We start from the raw sequence: 15814 nt of genomic DNA, 5'->3' as shown, positions 1-15814 counted from the left end.
AAGCCTAATAATATGGTCTGACCCCGGACCAGCTAAAAGGACCTCTACAAGCTTTAGCTTCTCCCCCTCTGTCTAAATATCTATGGATTAGTGCTCTCCTCACCTCCTCTTTCCCTCTTCCTGCTGCTTGGCTTGTTATTATCCCTCTCCTTCTCTTCTCCTGGTACCTCCTCCTCTATCCCTCCCTCTCTCAGGACATGTCTGTGGTCCTCTCCTCTCTCAGGACATGTCTGTGGTCCTCCCTCTCTCAGGACATGTCTGTGGTCCTCTCCTCTCTCAGGACATGTCTGTGGTCCTCTCCTCTCTCAGGACATGTCTGTGGTCCTCTCCTCTCTCAGGACATGTCTGTGGTCCTCTCCTCTCTCAGGACATGTCTGTGGTCCTCTCCTCTCTCAGGACATGTCTGTGGTCCTCTCCTCTCTCAGGACATGTCTGTGGTCCTCCCTCTCTCAGGACATGTCTGTGGTCCTCTCCTCTCTCAGGACATGTCTGTGGTCCTCCCTCTCTCAGGACATATCTGTGGTCCTCTCCTCTCTCAGGACATGTCTGTGGTCCTCCCTCTCTCAGGACATGTGTGTGGTCCTCCCTCTCTCAGGACATATCTGTGGTCCTCTCCTCTCAGTGTGGATGCTGCATGGTATATCTCTCTCTCTCTGGGACATGTTAATAATGCAGGAGGCTTAGTTGATTCATGTGGGGGCTGGGGGCTGGGGGCTTAGTGTGGGTGTGTGTGTGTGGGGGGGGGGCTGGGAGTGTGGAGGCCTTGACAGGAGAGTGGTTGGGAGAACTGGCTGGCTGGATGGCTGACTGGCTGGGCTCATAATCAGCCCACACCTTTGGCTCGTGGTGCCGACAGGGGCTGTCCTCAGAGACGTGGGTGAGAGGAGGGAGAGGAGAAGGGGATGGAGGAGGGGTGGTGGTACTGTACAGGGCTGTTCCATTACCCCTCCTCTATCTAAATGTATTAGTGTGGTTTCTCGTGTTAGGCTGAAACAGTAGTACATCCCAGACTGGTCTCAAACATCAGACGTAACATAGTAAATGTGAATCCATGTTACTTAAACCTTCCTCTAATCCTAACCTTAACCCCGTACCCTGACCCCTAGAGCTAGCTAACGTTAGCAATAGCCACCTAGGTTTTTTTAAATTCGTCCCACGTACGAATTGTAATTCGTAACATATTGTACGAATTGTAATTCGTAACATATTGTACGAATTGTAATTCATAACATTTTGTATGTTTTTCAAATTCATACCACATTGTATGAATTGTAATTCGTAACATATTGTACGAATTGTAATTCGTAACATATTGTACGAATTGTAATTCGTAACATTTTGTATGTTTTTCAAATTCATACCACATTGTACGAATTGTAATTCGTAACATATTGTACGAATTGTAATTCTTAACATATCATATGGATTGTAATTTCTAACACAACATACGAAATGGATGATGGACATCCACAAATGAATACATACCATACAAATTGTAACATGTCAACCTAAATGGAGTGTCTCAGATGTACATACAGAATGATACGAAATGCTCTGAGACCACGTTGTGCATCCGTGTAGTTTTGTTGTAGGACAGTCATTGTGTTAGAGTACAGGGAGACAAGGCAGGTCTGGTCTGTTATGTCTGTACTATGTGTCAGTAGGTCTGGTCTGTTATATCTGTACTGTGTGTCAGTAGGTCTGGTCTGTTATGTCTGTACTGTGTGTCAGTAGGTCTGGTATGTTATGTCTGTACTGTGTGTCAGTAGGTCTGGTATGTTATGTCTGTACTGTGTGTCAGTAGGTCTGGTCTGTTATATCTGTACTGTCTGTCAGTAGGCCTGGTCTGTTATACCTGTACTCTGTGTCAGTAGGTCTGGTCTATTATGTCTGTACTGTGTGTCAGTAGGTCTGGTCTGTTATATCTGTACTGTCTGTCAGTAGGCCTGGTCTGTTATGTCTGTACTGTGTGTCAGTAGGTCTGTCAGCAGGTCTGGTCTGTTATGTCTGTACTGTGTGTCAGTAGGTCTGGTCTGTTATATCTGTACTGTGTGTCAGTAGGTCTGGTCTGTTATGTCTGTACTGTGTGTCAGTAGGTCTGTCAGTAGGTCTGGTCTGTTATGTCTGTACTGTGTGTCAGTAGGTCTGGTCTTTTATGTCTGTACTGTGTGTCAGTAGGTCTGGTCTGTTATATCTGTACTGTGTGTCAGTAGGTCTGGTCTGTTATGTCTGTACTGTGTGTCAGTAGGTCTGGTCTGTTATATCTGTACTGTCTGTCAGTAGGCCTGGTCTGTTATGTCTGTACTGTGTGTCAGTAGGTCTGTCAGTAGGTCTGGTCTGTTATGTCTGTACTGTGTGTCAGTAGGTCTGTCAGCAGGTCTGGTCTGTTATATCTGTACTGTGTCAGTAGGCCTGGTCTGTTATGTCTGTACTGTCTGTCAGTAGGCCTGGTCTGTTATGTCTGTACTGTGTGTCAGTAGGCCTGGTCTGTTATGTCTGTACTGTGTGTCAGTAGGTCTGGTCTGTTATATCTGTACTGTGTGTCAGTAGGTCTGTCAGCAAGTCTGGTCTGTTATGTCTGTACTGTGTGTCAGTAGGTCTGGTCTGTTATGTCTGTACTGTGTGTCAGTAGGCCTGGTCTGTTATATCTGTACTGTGTGTCAGTAGGTCTGGTCTGTTATGTCTGTACTGTGTGTCAGTAGGTCTGGTCTGTTATATCTGTACTGTGTGTCAGTAGGTCTGGTCTGTTATGTCTGTACTGTGTGTCAGTAGGTCTGGTCTGTTATATCTGTACTGTGTGTCAGTAGGTCTGTCAGTAGGTCTGGTCTGTTATGTCTGTACTGTGTGTCAGTAGGTCTGGTCTGTTATATCTGTACTGTCTGTCAGTAGGCCTGGTCTGTTATGTCTGTACTGTGTGTCAGTATGTCTGGTCTGTTATATCTGTACTGTGTGTCAGTAGGTCTGGTCTGTTATGTCTGTACTGTGTGTCAGTAGGTCTGGTCTGTTATATCTGTACTGTGTGTCAGTAGGTCTGGTCTGTTATGTCTGTACTGTGTGTCAGTAGGCCTGTCAGTAGGTCTGGTCTGTTATGTCTGTACTGTGTGTCAGTAGGTCTGGTCTGTTATACCTGTACTGTGTGTCAGTAGGCCTGGCTCTCAACCTTGCTCTGTAACATGATCCCTACCACACAATTACATACCACACACACACACACACACACACACACACACACACACACACACACACACACACACACACACACACACACACACACACACACACACACACACACACACACACCCACACACACACACACACACACACACACACACACACACACACACACACACACACACACACACACACACACACACACACACACACACACACACACACACACACACACACACACACACACACACACACCCACACACACACACCGGGTTGGGGTTTGGTGTGGTGTTGGAGCCAGAGGTGGCCAGGTTGGGGCTGTGGTCTGATTGAGTGGTGTGAGATAAGCTCAGGGATTGTGGGGGATTTCCACCTGTCTGGAGCTGTGGTCGACAGGGGACAGGAAAGGCAGAGTGTAGGAGGTGGAGAGAGCAGTAGTCCTGCTGCCATAGGCTGTTCCCTGCAGGGCTCCCCAGCACCGATGCCTTGTAGTCATTCTCTCTGAGCTCTAAAACCTGTCTGCTTAATGATTAGAGCTGAGACATTAGTGCTTTTTGAGGTCGGTTTGGTTTTGATTAGATTATTAAGAAATAATCTGTGTTTTCGATTATTTTGGTTGAATGCTGTAACAGCACAGAGTCAAACAATAACCAGAAGTCCTATGATGGGAGTGACTGCCCAGTGCTGCTTATCCCAGTGCTGCTTCTCCCAGTGCTGCTTATCCCAGTGCTGCTTATCACAGTGCTGCTTATCACAGTGCTGCTATCCCAGTGCTGCTTCTCCCAGTGCTGCTTATCCCAGTGCTGCTTATCCCAGTGCTGCTTATCACAGTGCTGCTTATCCCAGTGCTGCTTATCACAGTGCTGCCTATCCCAGTGCTGCTTATCACAGTGCTGCTTATCACAGTGCTGCTTATCCCAGTGCTGCTTATCCCAGTGCTGCTTATCCCAGTGCTGCTTATCCCAGTGCTGCTTATCACAGTGCTGCTTATCCCAGTGCTGCTTATCACAGTGCTGCTTATCCCAGTGCTGCTTATCACAGTGCTGCCTATCCCAGTGCTGCTTATCACAGTGCTGCTTATCACAGTGCTGCCTATCCCAGTGCTGCTTATCACAGTGCTGCTTATCACAGTGCTGCTTATCCCAGTGCTGCTTATCACAGTGCTGCCTATCCCAGTGCTGCTTATCACAGTGCTGCTTATCCCAGTGCTGCTTCTCCCAGTGCTGCTTATCCCAGTGCTGCTTATCCCAGTGCTGCCTATCCCAGTGCTGCTTATCCCAGTGCTGCTTATCCCAGTGCTGCTTATCACAGTGCTGCTTATCCCAGTGCTGCTTCTCCCAGTGCTGCTTATCCCAGTGCTGCTTATCCCAGTGCTGCTTATCCCAGTGCTGCCTATCCCAGTGCTGCTTATCCCAGTGCTGCTTATCCCAGTGCTGCTTATCCCAGTGCTGCTTATCCCAGTGCTGCTTATCACAGTGCTGCTTATCCCAGTGCTGCTTATCACAGTGCTGCCTATCCCAGTGCTGCTTATCACAGTGCTGCTTATCACAGTGCTGCCTATCCCAGTGCTGCTTATCACAGTGCTGCTTATCACAGTGCTGCTTATCACAGTGCTGCTTATCCCAGTGCTGCTTATCACAGTGCTGCCTATCCCAGTGCTGCTTATCACAGTGCTGCTTATCCCAGTGCTGCTTCTCCCAGTGCTGCTTATCCCAGTGCTGCTTATCCCAGTGCTGCCTATCCCAGTGCTGCTTATCCCAGTGCTGCTTATCCCAGTGCTGCTTATCACAGTGCTGCTTATCCCAGTGCTGCTTCTCCCAGTGCTGCTTATCCCAGTGCTGCTTATCCCAGTGCTGCTTATCCCAGTGCTGCCTATCCCAGTGCTGCTTATCCCAGTGCTGCTTATCCCAGTGCTGCTTATCCCAGTGCTGCTTATCACAGTGCTGCTTATCACAGTGCTGCTTATCACAGTGCTGCTTATCACAGTGCTGCTTATCCCAGTGCTGCTTATCCCAGTGCTGCTTATCCCAGTGCTGCCTATCCCAGTGCTGCTTATCACAGTGCTGCTTATCCCAGTGCTGCTTATCACAGTGCTGCTTATCACAGTGCTGCTTATCACAGTGCTGCTTATCCCAGTGCTGCTTATCACTCATTAACTCTTTATTCACATGACTTTACTTTGATCTAATATTTCAGTTGTTGTGTACATTACATGTGTTTTATGTGATACTAAGTAGTTTAAAACTACAACATCACACAGTTCAGCCTGGTTCTGGTTTATCTGTAGTGAAACGAGGAAACCCAGCTAAATGGATGTCTCCACTTCCGCCGAAGTCGGCTCCTCTCCTTGTTCGGCGGTCGACGTCACCGGCCTTCTAGCCATTTGTTTTGTCTTGTTTCCCCGCACACCTGGTTTACATTCCCTAATCACACTACATATATATTCCCCCTGTTTCACCCATGTTTTTGTGTGGAACTGTTTTGTTACATGTTTCGTGTTACGCGCCAGGCAGTTTTTTTCCCCGGGTACCGTGTTGAACCCGAGTGGTTTTTCCCCGGGTACCGTGTTGAACCCGAGTGTTTTTTCCCCGGGTACCGTGTTGAACCCGAGTGGTTTTTCCCCTGGGTGCCGTGTTGAACCCGAGTGTTTTTCCCCGGGTACCGTGTTGAACCCGAGTGTTTTTCCCCCTGGGTACCGTGTTGAACCCGAGTGGTTTTTCCCCGGGTACCGTGTTGAACCCGAGTGGTTTTCCCCGGGTACCGTGTTGAACCCGAGTGCTTTTCCGCCGGGTTCCGTGTTGAACACACACTCACACACACACTGTACTGTCTCTGATATGGTCTTCACACACACACTGTCTCTTGAGTGCTCATCCAAGGAAACCTCATGCATATGCATGGCAGCCAGTGACTTTGGGTAAAGAGATGAACAGGGAGATTGAGAGACAGAGAGAGAGAGAGCGAGAGTAAGTGAGAGAGACAGGGAGAGAGAGAGAGTAAGTGAGAGGGAGGGAGAGATAGAGAGAGAGAAAGAGAGAGTAAGTGAGAGGGAGGGAGAGTGAGAGAGACAGGGAGAGAGAGAGAGTAAGTGAGAGGGAGGGAGAGAGAGAGAGACAGAGAAAGAGAGAGTAAGTGAGAGGGAGGGAGGGAGAGAGAGACAGAGAAAGAGAGAGTAAGTGAGAGGGAGGGAGAGAGAGACAGAGAAAGAGAGAGTAAGTGAGAGAGAGACAGAGAGGTAGAGAGAGAGAGACAGAGAAAGAGAGAGTAAGTGAGAGGGAGGGAGAGAGAGAGAGAGAGAAAGAGAGAGTAAGTGAGAGGGAGGGAGGGAGAGAGAGACAGAGAAAGAGAGAGTAAGTGAGAGAGAGGGAGGGAGGTAGAGAGAAACATTGCAGAGGTCCGTTTCTCAAGTGTGCCGGCAGCACCATAATGGGAATACAACTGAAGCACTGGTTAATCAGTGTGTTTTCTCAGCTTTGGCCCTGTAATGTATAATAGTCAATCAGCCCAGTCACACAGGGGTTGCTGAGAATGATCAGTTACTCATCGTTGTCTTGTTAAACCCACAGTCTGCCAAGCCAGGGACAGATTGCTCTGCTGGTGCCATTATTACAGAGCAGAATAAAGCCAACCCAAAGCAATGTGTCTTATAGGGGGAGGAGAGAGGAGGAGAGAGAGGAAAGGAGGAGAGAGAGAGTGGAGAGGAGGAGACAGGGAGAGAGGAGTGAGTGGAGAGGAGGAGACAGGGAGAGGATGAGAGAGAGGAGGAGACAGGGAGAGAGGAGTGAGTGGAGAGGAGGAGACAGGGAGAGGATGAGAGAGAGGAGGAGACAGGGAGAGAGGAGAGGAGGAGACAGGGAGAGAGGAGTGAGTGGAGAGGAGGAGACAGGGAGAGGATGAGAGAGAGAAGGAGACAGGGAGAGAGGAGAGGAGGAGACAGGGAGAGAGGAGTGAGTGGAGAGGATGAGAGAGAGGAGGAGACAGGAAGAGGAGGAGAGAGAGGAGTGAGTGGAGAGGAGGAGACAGGGAGAGAGGAGAGGAGGAGACAGGGAGAGGATGAGAGAGAGGAGGAGACAGGAAGAGGAGGAGAGAGAGGAGTGAGTGGAGAGGAGGAGAGAGAGGAGAGGAGGAGACAGGGGGAGGATGAGACAGGAGAGAGGAGGAGAGAGGGAGAGGAATAGACAGGGAGAGGAGGAGAGAGAGGAGTGAGTGGAGAGGAGGAGACAGGTAGAGAAGGAGAGAGTGGAGAGGATGAGATAGGTAGCAAAGGAGACAGGTAGAGAAGGAGACAGGTAGAGAAGGAGACAGGGAGAAGAGGTGAAAGTGGAGAGAAGGAGACAGGTAGAGAAGGAGACAGGGAGAAGAGGTGAAAGTGGAGAGGAGGAGACAGGTAGAGGAGGAGAAAGGAGAGAGAGGAGAGGAGAGAGGAGAGGCTGGGGACATGGTGTAGTAGACTATGAGGTGTAGAGTAGAGGAGAAGAGAGGGTCATTTTGAGAAAGCAGTGCGGGGCTGGAGAGAGGAAGAGTAAAGCTGAGTGGGTGAGACAATGAAAAAGGAGCCTGGAAGAGAGGGAGTGATAGAGAAATAGAGAGGGGGAGAGAAAGCAGAAGGAGATTGCTATAGAGAAAGGGAGGGACATGGAGCAGAGCAATAAGAGAGATTGAGGTCATGAGACAATGGAGGGAGGGAGAGAAATTGAGAAAGGGACACTGGGGAAAAGAGTGAGAGATAGAGATCGGGAGAGGGAGAAAGATAGAGGGAGAGAGCCTGAGAAAGTGTGTACTCAGCTGTGAGATGAGACCTGTCTCCCCATGGGGAGAGAGGGATGGAGAGAGGGGAGGAGGAATCCAATGTCGGTTGGACTGCTCTGAGGGGGAGGGGAGCACACACACACACAAACACGCACACACAAACACACACACATACACAAACACGCACACACAAACACAAACACATGCACACACACTCCTCAGGGAGCTGATCTGTCAGACATAGCGAGTCTACCACAGAGTGGTGAAGCCTACAGGTCTACTGATCCCTGGTCCCCATGCTGTGGGATGGACAGATTACCAATGTCAGGCACCATGACGTCAGCTAGTAGGAAAATGGATAATGGTGTATTACAGTATTCTCTATCCACTATCAATTTATTGGTGCTTTTCAGTAGCGTTGATGGACGAATGCACATCCCTTATGATGTTGGGCCTTAAAGATGGCAGTAATGTAGGTAGTAGTAATGATGTTGGGCCTTAAAGATGGCAGTGATGAAGGTAGTAGTAATGTAGGTAGTAGTAATGTAGATAGTAGTAATAATGTTGGGCCTTAAAGATGGCAGTAATGAAGGTAGTAGTGATGAAGGTAGTAGTAATGTAGGTAGTAGTAATGATGTTGGGCCTTAAAGATGGCAGTAATGAAGGTAGTAGTAATGTAGGTAGTAGTAATGATGTTGGGATGAAGGTAGTAGTAATGTAGGTAGTAGTAATGATGTTGGGCCTTAAAGATGGCAGTAATGAAAGTAGTAGTGATGAAGGTAGTAGTAATGTAGGTAGTAGTAATGATGTTGGGCCTTAAAGATGGCAGTAATGAAGGTAGTAGTGATGAAGGTAGTAGTAATGTAGGTAGTAGTAATGATGTTGGGCCTTAAAGATGGCAGTGATGAAGGTAGTAGTAATGAAGGTAGTAGTAATGTAGGTAGTAGTAATGATGTTGGGCCTTAAAGATGGCAGTAATGAAGGTAGTAGTGATGAAGGTAGTAGTAATGTAGGTAGTAGTAATGATGTTGGGATGAAGGTAGTAGTAATGTAGGTAGTAGTAATGATGTTGGGCCTTAAAGATGGCAGTAATGAAAGTAGTAGTGATGAAAGTAGTAGTAATGTAGGTAGTAGTAATGATGTTGGGCCTTAAAGATGGCAGTAATGAAGGTAGTAGTGATGAAGGTAGTAGTAATGTAGGTAGTAGTAATGATGTTGTGCCTTAAAGATGGCAGTGATGAAGGTAGTAGTAATGTAGGTAGTAGTAATGATGTTGGGCCTTAAAGATGGCAGTGATGAAGGTAGTAGTAATGAAGGTAGTAGTAATGATGTTGGGCCTTAAAGATGGCAGTAATGAACGTAGTAGTAATGATGTTGGGCCTTAAAGATGGCAGTAATGAAGGTAGTAGTAATGAAGTTGGGCCTTAAAGATGGCAGTGATGAAGGTAGTAGTAATGTAGGTAGTAGTAATGATGTTGGGCCTTAAAGATGGCAGTGATGAAGGTAGTAGTAATGAAGGTAGTAGTAATGTAGGTAGTAGTAATGATGTTGGGCCTTAAAGATGGCAGTAATAAAGGTAGTAGTGATGAAGGTAGTAGTAATGTAGGTAGTAGTAATGATGTTGGGATGAAGGTAGTAGTAATGTAGGTAGTAGTAATTATGTTGGGCCTTAAAGATGGCAGTAATGAAAGTAGTAGTGATGAAGGTAGTAGTAATGTAGGTAGTAGTAATGATGTTGGGCCTTAAAGATGGCAGTAATGAAGGTAGTAGTGATGAAGGTAGTAGTAATGTAGGTAGTAGTAATGATGTTGGGCCTTAAAGATGGCAGTGATGAAAGTAGTAGTAATGTAGGTAGTAGTAATGATGTTGGGCCTTAAAGATGGCAGTGATGAAGGTAGTAGTAATGAAGGTAGTAGTAATGTAGGTAGTAGTAATGATGTTGGGCCTTAAAGATGGCAGTAATGAAGGTAGTAGTAATGATGTTGGGCCTTAAAGATGGCAGTAATGAAGGTAGTAGTAATGAAGTTGGGCCTTAAAGATGGCAGTAATGAAGGTAGTAGTAATGATGTTGGGCCTTAAAGATGGCAGTAATGAAGGTAGTAGTAATGATGATGGGCCTTAAAGATGGCAGTGATGAAGGTAGTAGTAATGATGTTGGGCATTAAAGATGGCAGTGATGAAGGTAGTAGTAATGATGTTGGGCCTTAAAGATGGCAGTAATGAAGGTAGTAGTAATGTAGGTAGTAGTAATGAAGGTAGTAGTAATGTAGGTAGCAGTAATGAAGGTAGTAGTAATGAAGGTAGCAGTAATGAAGGTAGCAGTAATGAAGGTAGTAGTAATGTAGGTAGCAGTAATGAAGGTAGCAGTAATGTAGGTAGTAGTAATGAAAGTAGTAGTAATGAAGGTAGTAGTAATGAAGGTAGCAGTAATGAAGGTAGCAGTAATGAAGGTAGTAGTAATGAAGGTAGCAGTAATGAAGGTAGTAGTAATGAAGTTCGTAGTAATGTAGGTAGTAGTAATGTAGGTAGTAGTAATGATGTTGGGCCTTAAAGATGGTAGTAATGTAGGTAGTAGTAATGAAGGTAGTAGTAATGAAAGTAGTAGTAATGTAGGTAGCAGTAATGAAGGTAGTAGTAATGAAGGTAGTAGTAATGAAGGTAGCAGTAATGAAGGTAGTAGTAATGTAGGTAGCAGTAATGAAGGTAGCAGTAATGTAGGTAGTAGTAATGAAAGTAGTAGTAATGAAGGTAGTAGTAATGAAGGTAGTAGTAATGAAGGTAGCAGTAATGAAGGTAGTAGTAATGAAGGTAGCAGTAATGAAGGTAGTAGTAATGAAGTTAGTAGTAATGTAGGTAGTAGTAATGTAGGTAGTAGTAATGATGTTGGGCCTTAAAGATGGTAGTAATGTAGGTAGTAGTAATGAAGGTAGTAGTAATGAAAGTAGTAGTAATGTAGGTAGCAGTAATGAAGGTAGTAGTAATGAAGGTAGTAGTAATGAAGGTAGCAGTAATGAAGGTAGTAGTAATGTAGGTAGCAGTAATGAAGGTAGCAGTAATGTAGGTAGTAGTAATGAAAGTAGTAGTAATGAAGGTAGTAGTAATGAAGGTAGTAGTAATGAAGGTAGCAGTAATGAAGGTAGTAGTAATGAAGGTAGCAGTAATGAAGGTAGTAGTAATGAAGTTAGTAGTAATGTAGGTAGTAGTAATGTAGGTAGTAGTAATGATGTTGGGCCTTAAAGATGGTAGTAATGTAGGTAGTAGTAATGAAGGTAGTAGTAATGAAAGTAGTAGTAATGTAGGTAGCAGTAATGAAGGTAGTAGTAATGAAGGTAGCAGTAATGAAGGTAGTAGTAATGTAGGTAGCAGTAATGAAGGTAGCAGTAATGAAGGTAGTAGTAATGAAGGTAGCAGTAATGAAGGTAGCAGTAATGAAGGTAGTAGTAATGAAGTTAGTAGTAATGCAGGTAGTAGTAATGTAGGTAGCAGTAATGAAGGTAGCAGTAATGAAGGTAGCAGTAATGAAGGTAGTAGTAATGTAGGTAGTAGTAATGTAGGTAGTAGTAATGAAGGTAGCAGTAATGAAGGTAGTAGTAATGAAGGTAGCAGTAATGAAGGTAGTAGTAATGTAGGTAGTAGTAATGAAGGTAGTAGTAATGAAGGTAGCAGTAATGAAGGTAGTAGTGATGAAGGTAGTAGTAATGTAGGTAGTAGTAATGATGTTGGGCCTTAAAGATGGCAGTAATGAAGGTAGTAGTGATGAAGGTAGTAGTAATGATGTTGGGATGACGGTAGTAGTAATGTAGGTAGTAGTAATGATGTTGGGCCTTAAAGATGGCAGTAATGAAAGTAGTAGTGATGAAGGTAGTAGTAATGTAGGTAGTAGTAATGATGTTGGGCCTTAAAGATGGCAGTAATGAAGGTAGTAGTGATGAAGGTAGTAGTAATGATGTTGGGCCTTAAAGATGGCAGTGATGAAGGTAGTAGTAATGTAGGTAGTAGTAATGATGTTGGGCCTTAAAGATGGCAGTAATGAAGGTAGTAGTAATGATGTTGGGCCTTAAAGATGGCAGTAATGAAGGTAGTAGTAATGATGTTGGGCCTTAAAGATGGCAGTAATGAAGGTAGAAGTAATGATGATGGGCCTTAAAGACGGCAGTGATGAAGGTAGTAGTAATGATGTTCGGCCTTAAAGATGGCAGTAATGAAGTTAGTAGTAATGTAGGTAGTAGTAATGTAGGTAGTAGTAATGTAGGTAGTAGTAATGTAGGTAGTAGTAATGATGTTGGGCCTTAAAGATGGTAGTAATGTAGGTAGTAGTAATGACGGTAGTAGTAATGAAGGTAGTAGTAATGTAGGTAGCAGTAATGTAGGTAGTAGTAATGAAAGTAGTAGTAATGAAGGTAGTAGTAATGAAGGTAGTAGTAATGAAGGTAGTTGTAATGAAGGTAGTTGTAATGAAGGTAGTTGTAATGAAGGTAGTAGTAATGAAGGTAGTTGTAATGATGGTAGTTGTAATGAATGTAGTTGTAATGATGGGAGTTGTAATGAAGGTAGTTGTAATGAAGGTAGTAGTAATGAAGGTAGTTGTAATGATGGTAGTTGTAACAAAGGTAGCAGTAATGAAGGTAGTTGTAATGAATGTAGCAGTAATGAAGGTAGTAGTAATGAAGGTAGTAGTAATGAAGGTAGCAGTAATGAAGGTAGTTGCAATGAAAGCAGTAGTAATGAAGGTAGTAGTAATGATGGTAGTAGTAATGAAGGTAGCAGTAATGAAGGTAGTTGCAATGAAAGCAGTAGTAATGAAGGTAGTAGTAATGATGGTAGTTGTAATGAAGGTAGTAGTAATGAAGGTAGCAGTAATGAAGGTAGTATTAATGAAGGTAGTGGTAATGAAGGTAGCAGTAATGAAGGTAGTAGTAATGAAGGTAGTAGTAATGCAGGTAGTATTAATGAAGGTAGTGGTAATGAAGGTAGCAGTAATGAAGGTAGTAGTAATGAAGGTAGTGGTAATGACGGTAGTAGTAATGAAAGTAGTAGTAATGAAGGTAGTAGTAATGAAGGTAGCAGTAATGAAGGTAGTAGTAATGAGGGTAGTGGTAACAGTAATGAAGGTAGCAGTAATGAAGGTAGTATTAATGAAGGTAGTGGTAATGAAGGTAGCAGTAATGAAGGTAGTAGTAATGAAGGTAGTAGTAATGAAGGTAGTAGTAATGAAGGTAGTAGTAATGAAGGTAGTGGTAATGAAGGTAGTGGTAATGAAGGTAGTAGTAATGAAGGTAGTAATAATGAAAGTAGTATTAATGAAGGTAGCGGTAATGAAGGTAGCAGTAATGAAGGTAGTAGTAATGAAGGTAGCAGTAATGAAGGTAGTATTAATGAAGGTAGTGAAAATCATTGCCCAGAAGGTCTTTTCCAGCAGGTCCCCCCCATGTTTTATGCTTTGCCATAACTTTAACCAAAGTCTCACATTGCCTCACATTTAAGGGCTGTTCAATCGCCTATTCATTGGAATATCAGAATTAACGTGAGAAAATGTGCCCGGAAATCAAGGTACTTCTAGCCATAACCTCTTCTCTCCCTCTCCTTTCTCTCATGGTCCATTCTCTGTGTGGCTATAGGTAGTGGTCTGATGGGGAACTCCTCTGCCTCCTTCATGGGTACGTTCCTGGCCAGCAGTCTGGGCTCGTCCTCCCACCCCTCTCACCCCTCCCGGCCCCCCTCCTCACCCTCTTCACCCGGATCCTTCCGTGGTGGGCCCCACTCCAGCGCCTCTCAGATCTGGTTCCCTCACTCACACGAAGGTAAGAGAGAACCGCCACAGGAAAAACAATGGAATGAGTGACGCCTGACCACCGATTTAGCATGATGTCATCAGGTATATTTAGCTCGCAGTCTTCTCAACGTGACGGAGGCCTTTAAGGATCGACAGCCACATAACATATCCTCATGATACACACATCCAGGGGTTCTAGGTGGTTTCATTTTTCGATCGATGACTATTTTCAGCTAAATGTAAAGATGACTCAGCACTCTGCACTCTATGCTGCCATCATTATTAATGGACTTGTAAGAGAATCCCCTACTTGTCCTTCTCTCCCAGTCTATGAATCCTCAGGGCTCTATCTTGGGCTGACGTTAAGGCGGCGCTGGTGTCAAACGCACGTTCGTTGGCAGTTTCCACCTGTTAAAGCCAGAGTTCTGCTATTTTCAAACTGTTGTGCAAAGTTTGGTAATTGACCTGTCTTTTATCAGCTCTTTGTGCTCAGGTGGGAGGGGTGGAAATATTGTAGGTGTGTCCTTAAAAAGGTGATCCAAAGGGCTAATTTCAGGCAGCTCTCTTTTGGGGCCTTATCAACGGCTCCTGGGTCGTGTTCATTAGGCACCAAACGGAATGAAACATTCCGAAACGGAGTGGAACAGGGAGGTATTACCTAACCTGAACTAATTAAATTAGATACGCCCATTTTCATGTTCTCCTACAAACCGCTTTCAAACGTTTTCCATTGTGTGCCCTAATGAACACAACTCAGGTCCTGGTTCTCAGCCGTGCGGTATGGAACGGCGTTCGGGTCTTTACGTGTCAAAAAAGATACACGTCAAATACCACAGTTCTATTATAGAATGTTGTGTGTGATGAATTTGCACTTGCAAGCCAAGCGCCACCACAACTATCAGTAGCATTGTCAAAGCTGTACAGAAAAATCTGCAAACAAGCAAACACCGGCAACAAACGATGTATTTACAATACCCCCTTTGGTAATAAGGCATTATTTGTTCGACTGCAACTTCTTTGGTATTTAGCTAGCACCTGTACAACTTGTGGTTTGGCTGTGTTTTTGGGGAAGAACATTGTTTGCATCAAATCCATCAGCTAGCTAACTTTTTTACGACCAGCACTGTCCAGAGCTCGAGGAAGGGCAGGTGGGCGAGACGACTTTACCAGCATCATAGCATACATATCGATGAATCGTTGTGACAAATGGAATACGAGTGATAGTCTAGTCAATGTGTAATAACTATGTAAACAATGGAATGAACTCGTTAAATTAGTATGTGACGTGCAGTCATATTCAAGGCCTGATTGGTCAACAACCTTTTTTGCCACGTAAAGACCCAAACGGCGTTCCATAGTATGGAGCTGCAGCTTAACAGCGTGTAATCTTACTCTGACAGCATGTATTCTCAGCCTGGGTTGAGTTTCCAGTGGAGGACAGACGGCTTGTAATCCTTAAGAAATGAGCCCGGCTCCCACCCTTTTCTCTGGGCTCTGAAATAGGCCTCTGCCCCTCCCCTGGAGCATGTTTGGGGTGAAAGCACCATGCAGTGTTTTTTAGGATGGAGTGACGGGTCATTAGTTCAGCCAAAAAATGTTGCGGTATTCAAATTCACGTCAGCAAGAATGTCACTCAGCCCACTGAACAACACACACGCCAGTAAAGAGGTTGCACAGACTGCAGGGTTGGGCTGTTCAGCTGTTGTGTCTCTGGTGCTTGTGGTGGTTCCCACCCTACCCAGGCTCTGACTGCCTCACCCGACCCGCCTAAACACAGCGGACTCAGGGTATGCCAAGCCCCAAGCATAGTCTCCTTGTTTAAAGGGATACTTCAAGCAAAATACAACATTAGTTAGATGGTTCCTGGTGTACAGACTACTTCCAGAATAAGATAACATCTAACACTGTTGTTATTAAGGTGAACAACCCCTTTAAGAAGGAACTATCTGAGTACCCACTGGGCACAGACATCAATTCAATGTCTATTCCACATTGGTTCAACGTAATAACATTAAAAGGACATGGAAACAACGTTGATTCAACCAGTGTGCCAAGTGGGTAATGTTGTCATTAAGGTGAACTACCCCTTTAAGAAGGAACATTCTAACTAATGTTGTCATT

The 15814-nt window shown here is 44.8% G+C and overlaps 1 protein-coding gene across 1 annotated transcript; it reads left to right on the top strand.

The window, feature by feature from the left end:
* The first annotated feature begins 3835 nt into the window (after window positions 1-3835).
* Window positions 3836-15464, top strand: LOC116359867 (adhesive plaque matrix protein-like). Its single transcript, XM_031813740.1, has 3 exons — window positions 3836-5066; window positions 13539-13721; window positions 15436-15464. The coding sequence occupies exons 1-3, from the start codon at window positions 3836-3838 to the stop codon at window positions 15462-15464; spliced, it is 1443 nt and encodes a 480-aa protein (XP_031669600.1).
* The last annotated feature ends 350 nt before the right edge of the window (window positions 15465-15814 follow it).

This window comes from Oncorhynchus kisutch, unplaced genomic scaffold (genome assembly GCF_002021735.2).
Source record: "Oncorhynchus kisutch isolate 150728-3 unplaced genomic scaffold, Okis_V2 Okis06b-Okis10b_hom, whole genome shotgun sequence".
Lineage (NCBI taxonomy): Eukaryota > Metazoa > Chordata > Actinopteri > Salmoniformes > Salmonidae > Oncorhynchus > Oncorhynchus kisutch.
The sequence above is the reverse complement of the archived record's forward strand: the minus strand, read 5'-3'. Positions and strand labels throughout refer to the sequence as shown.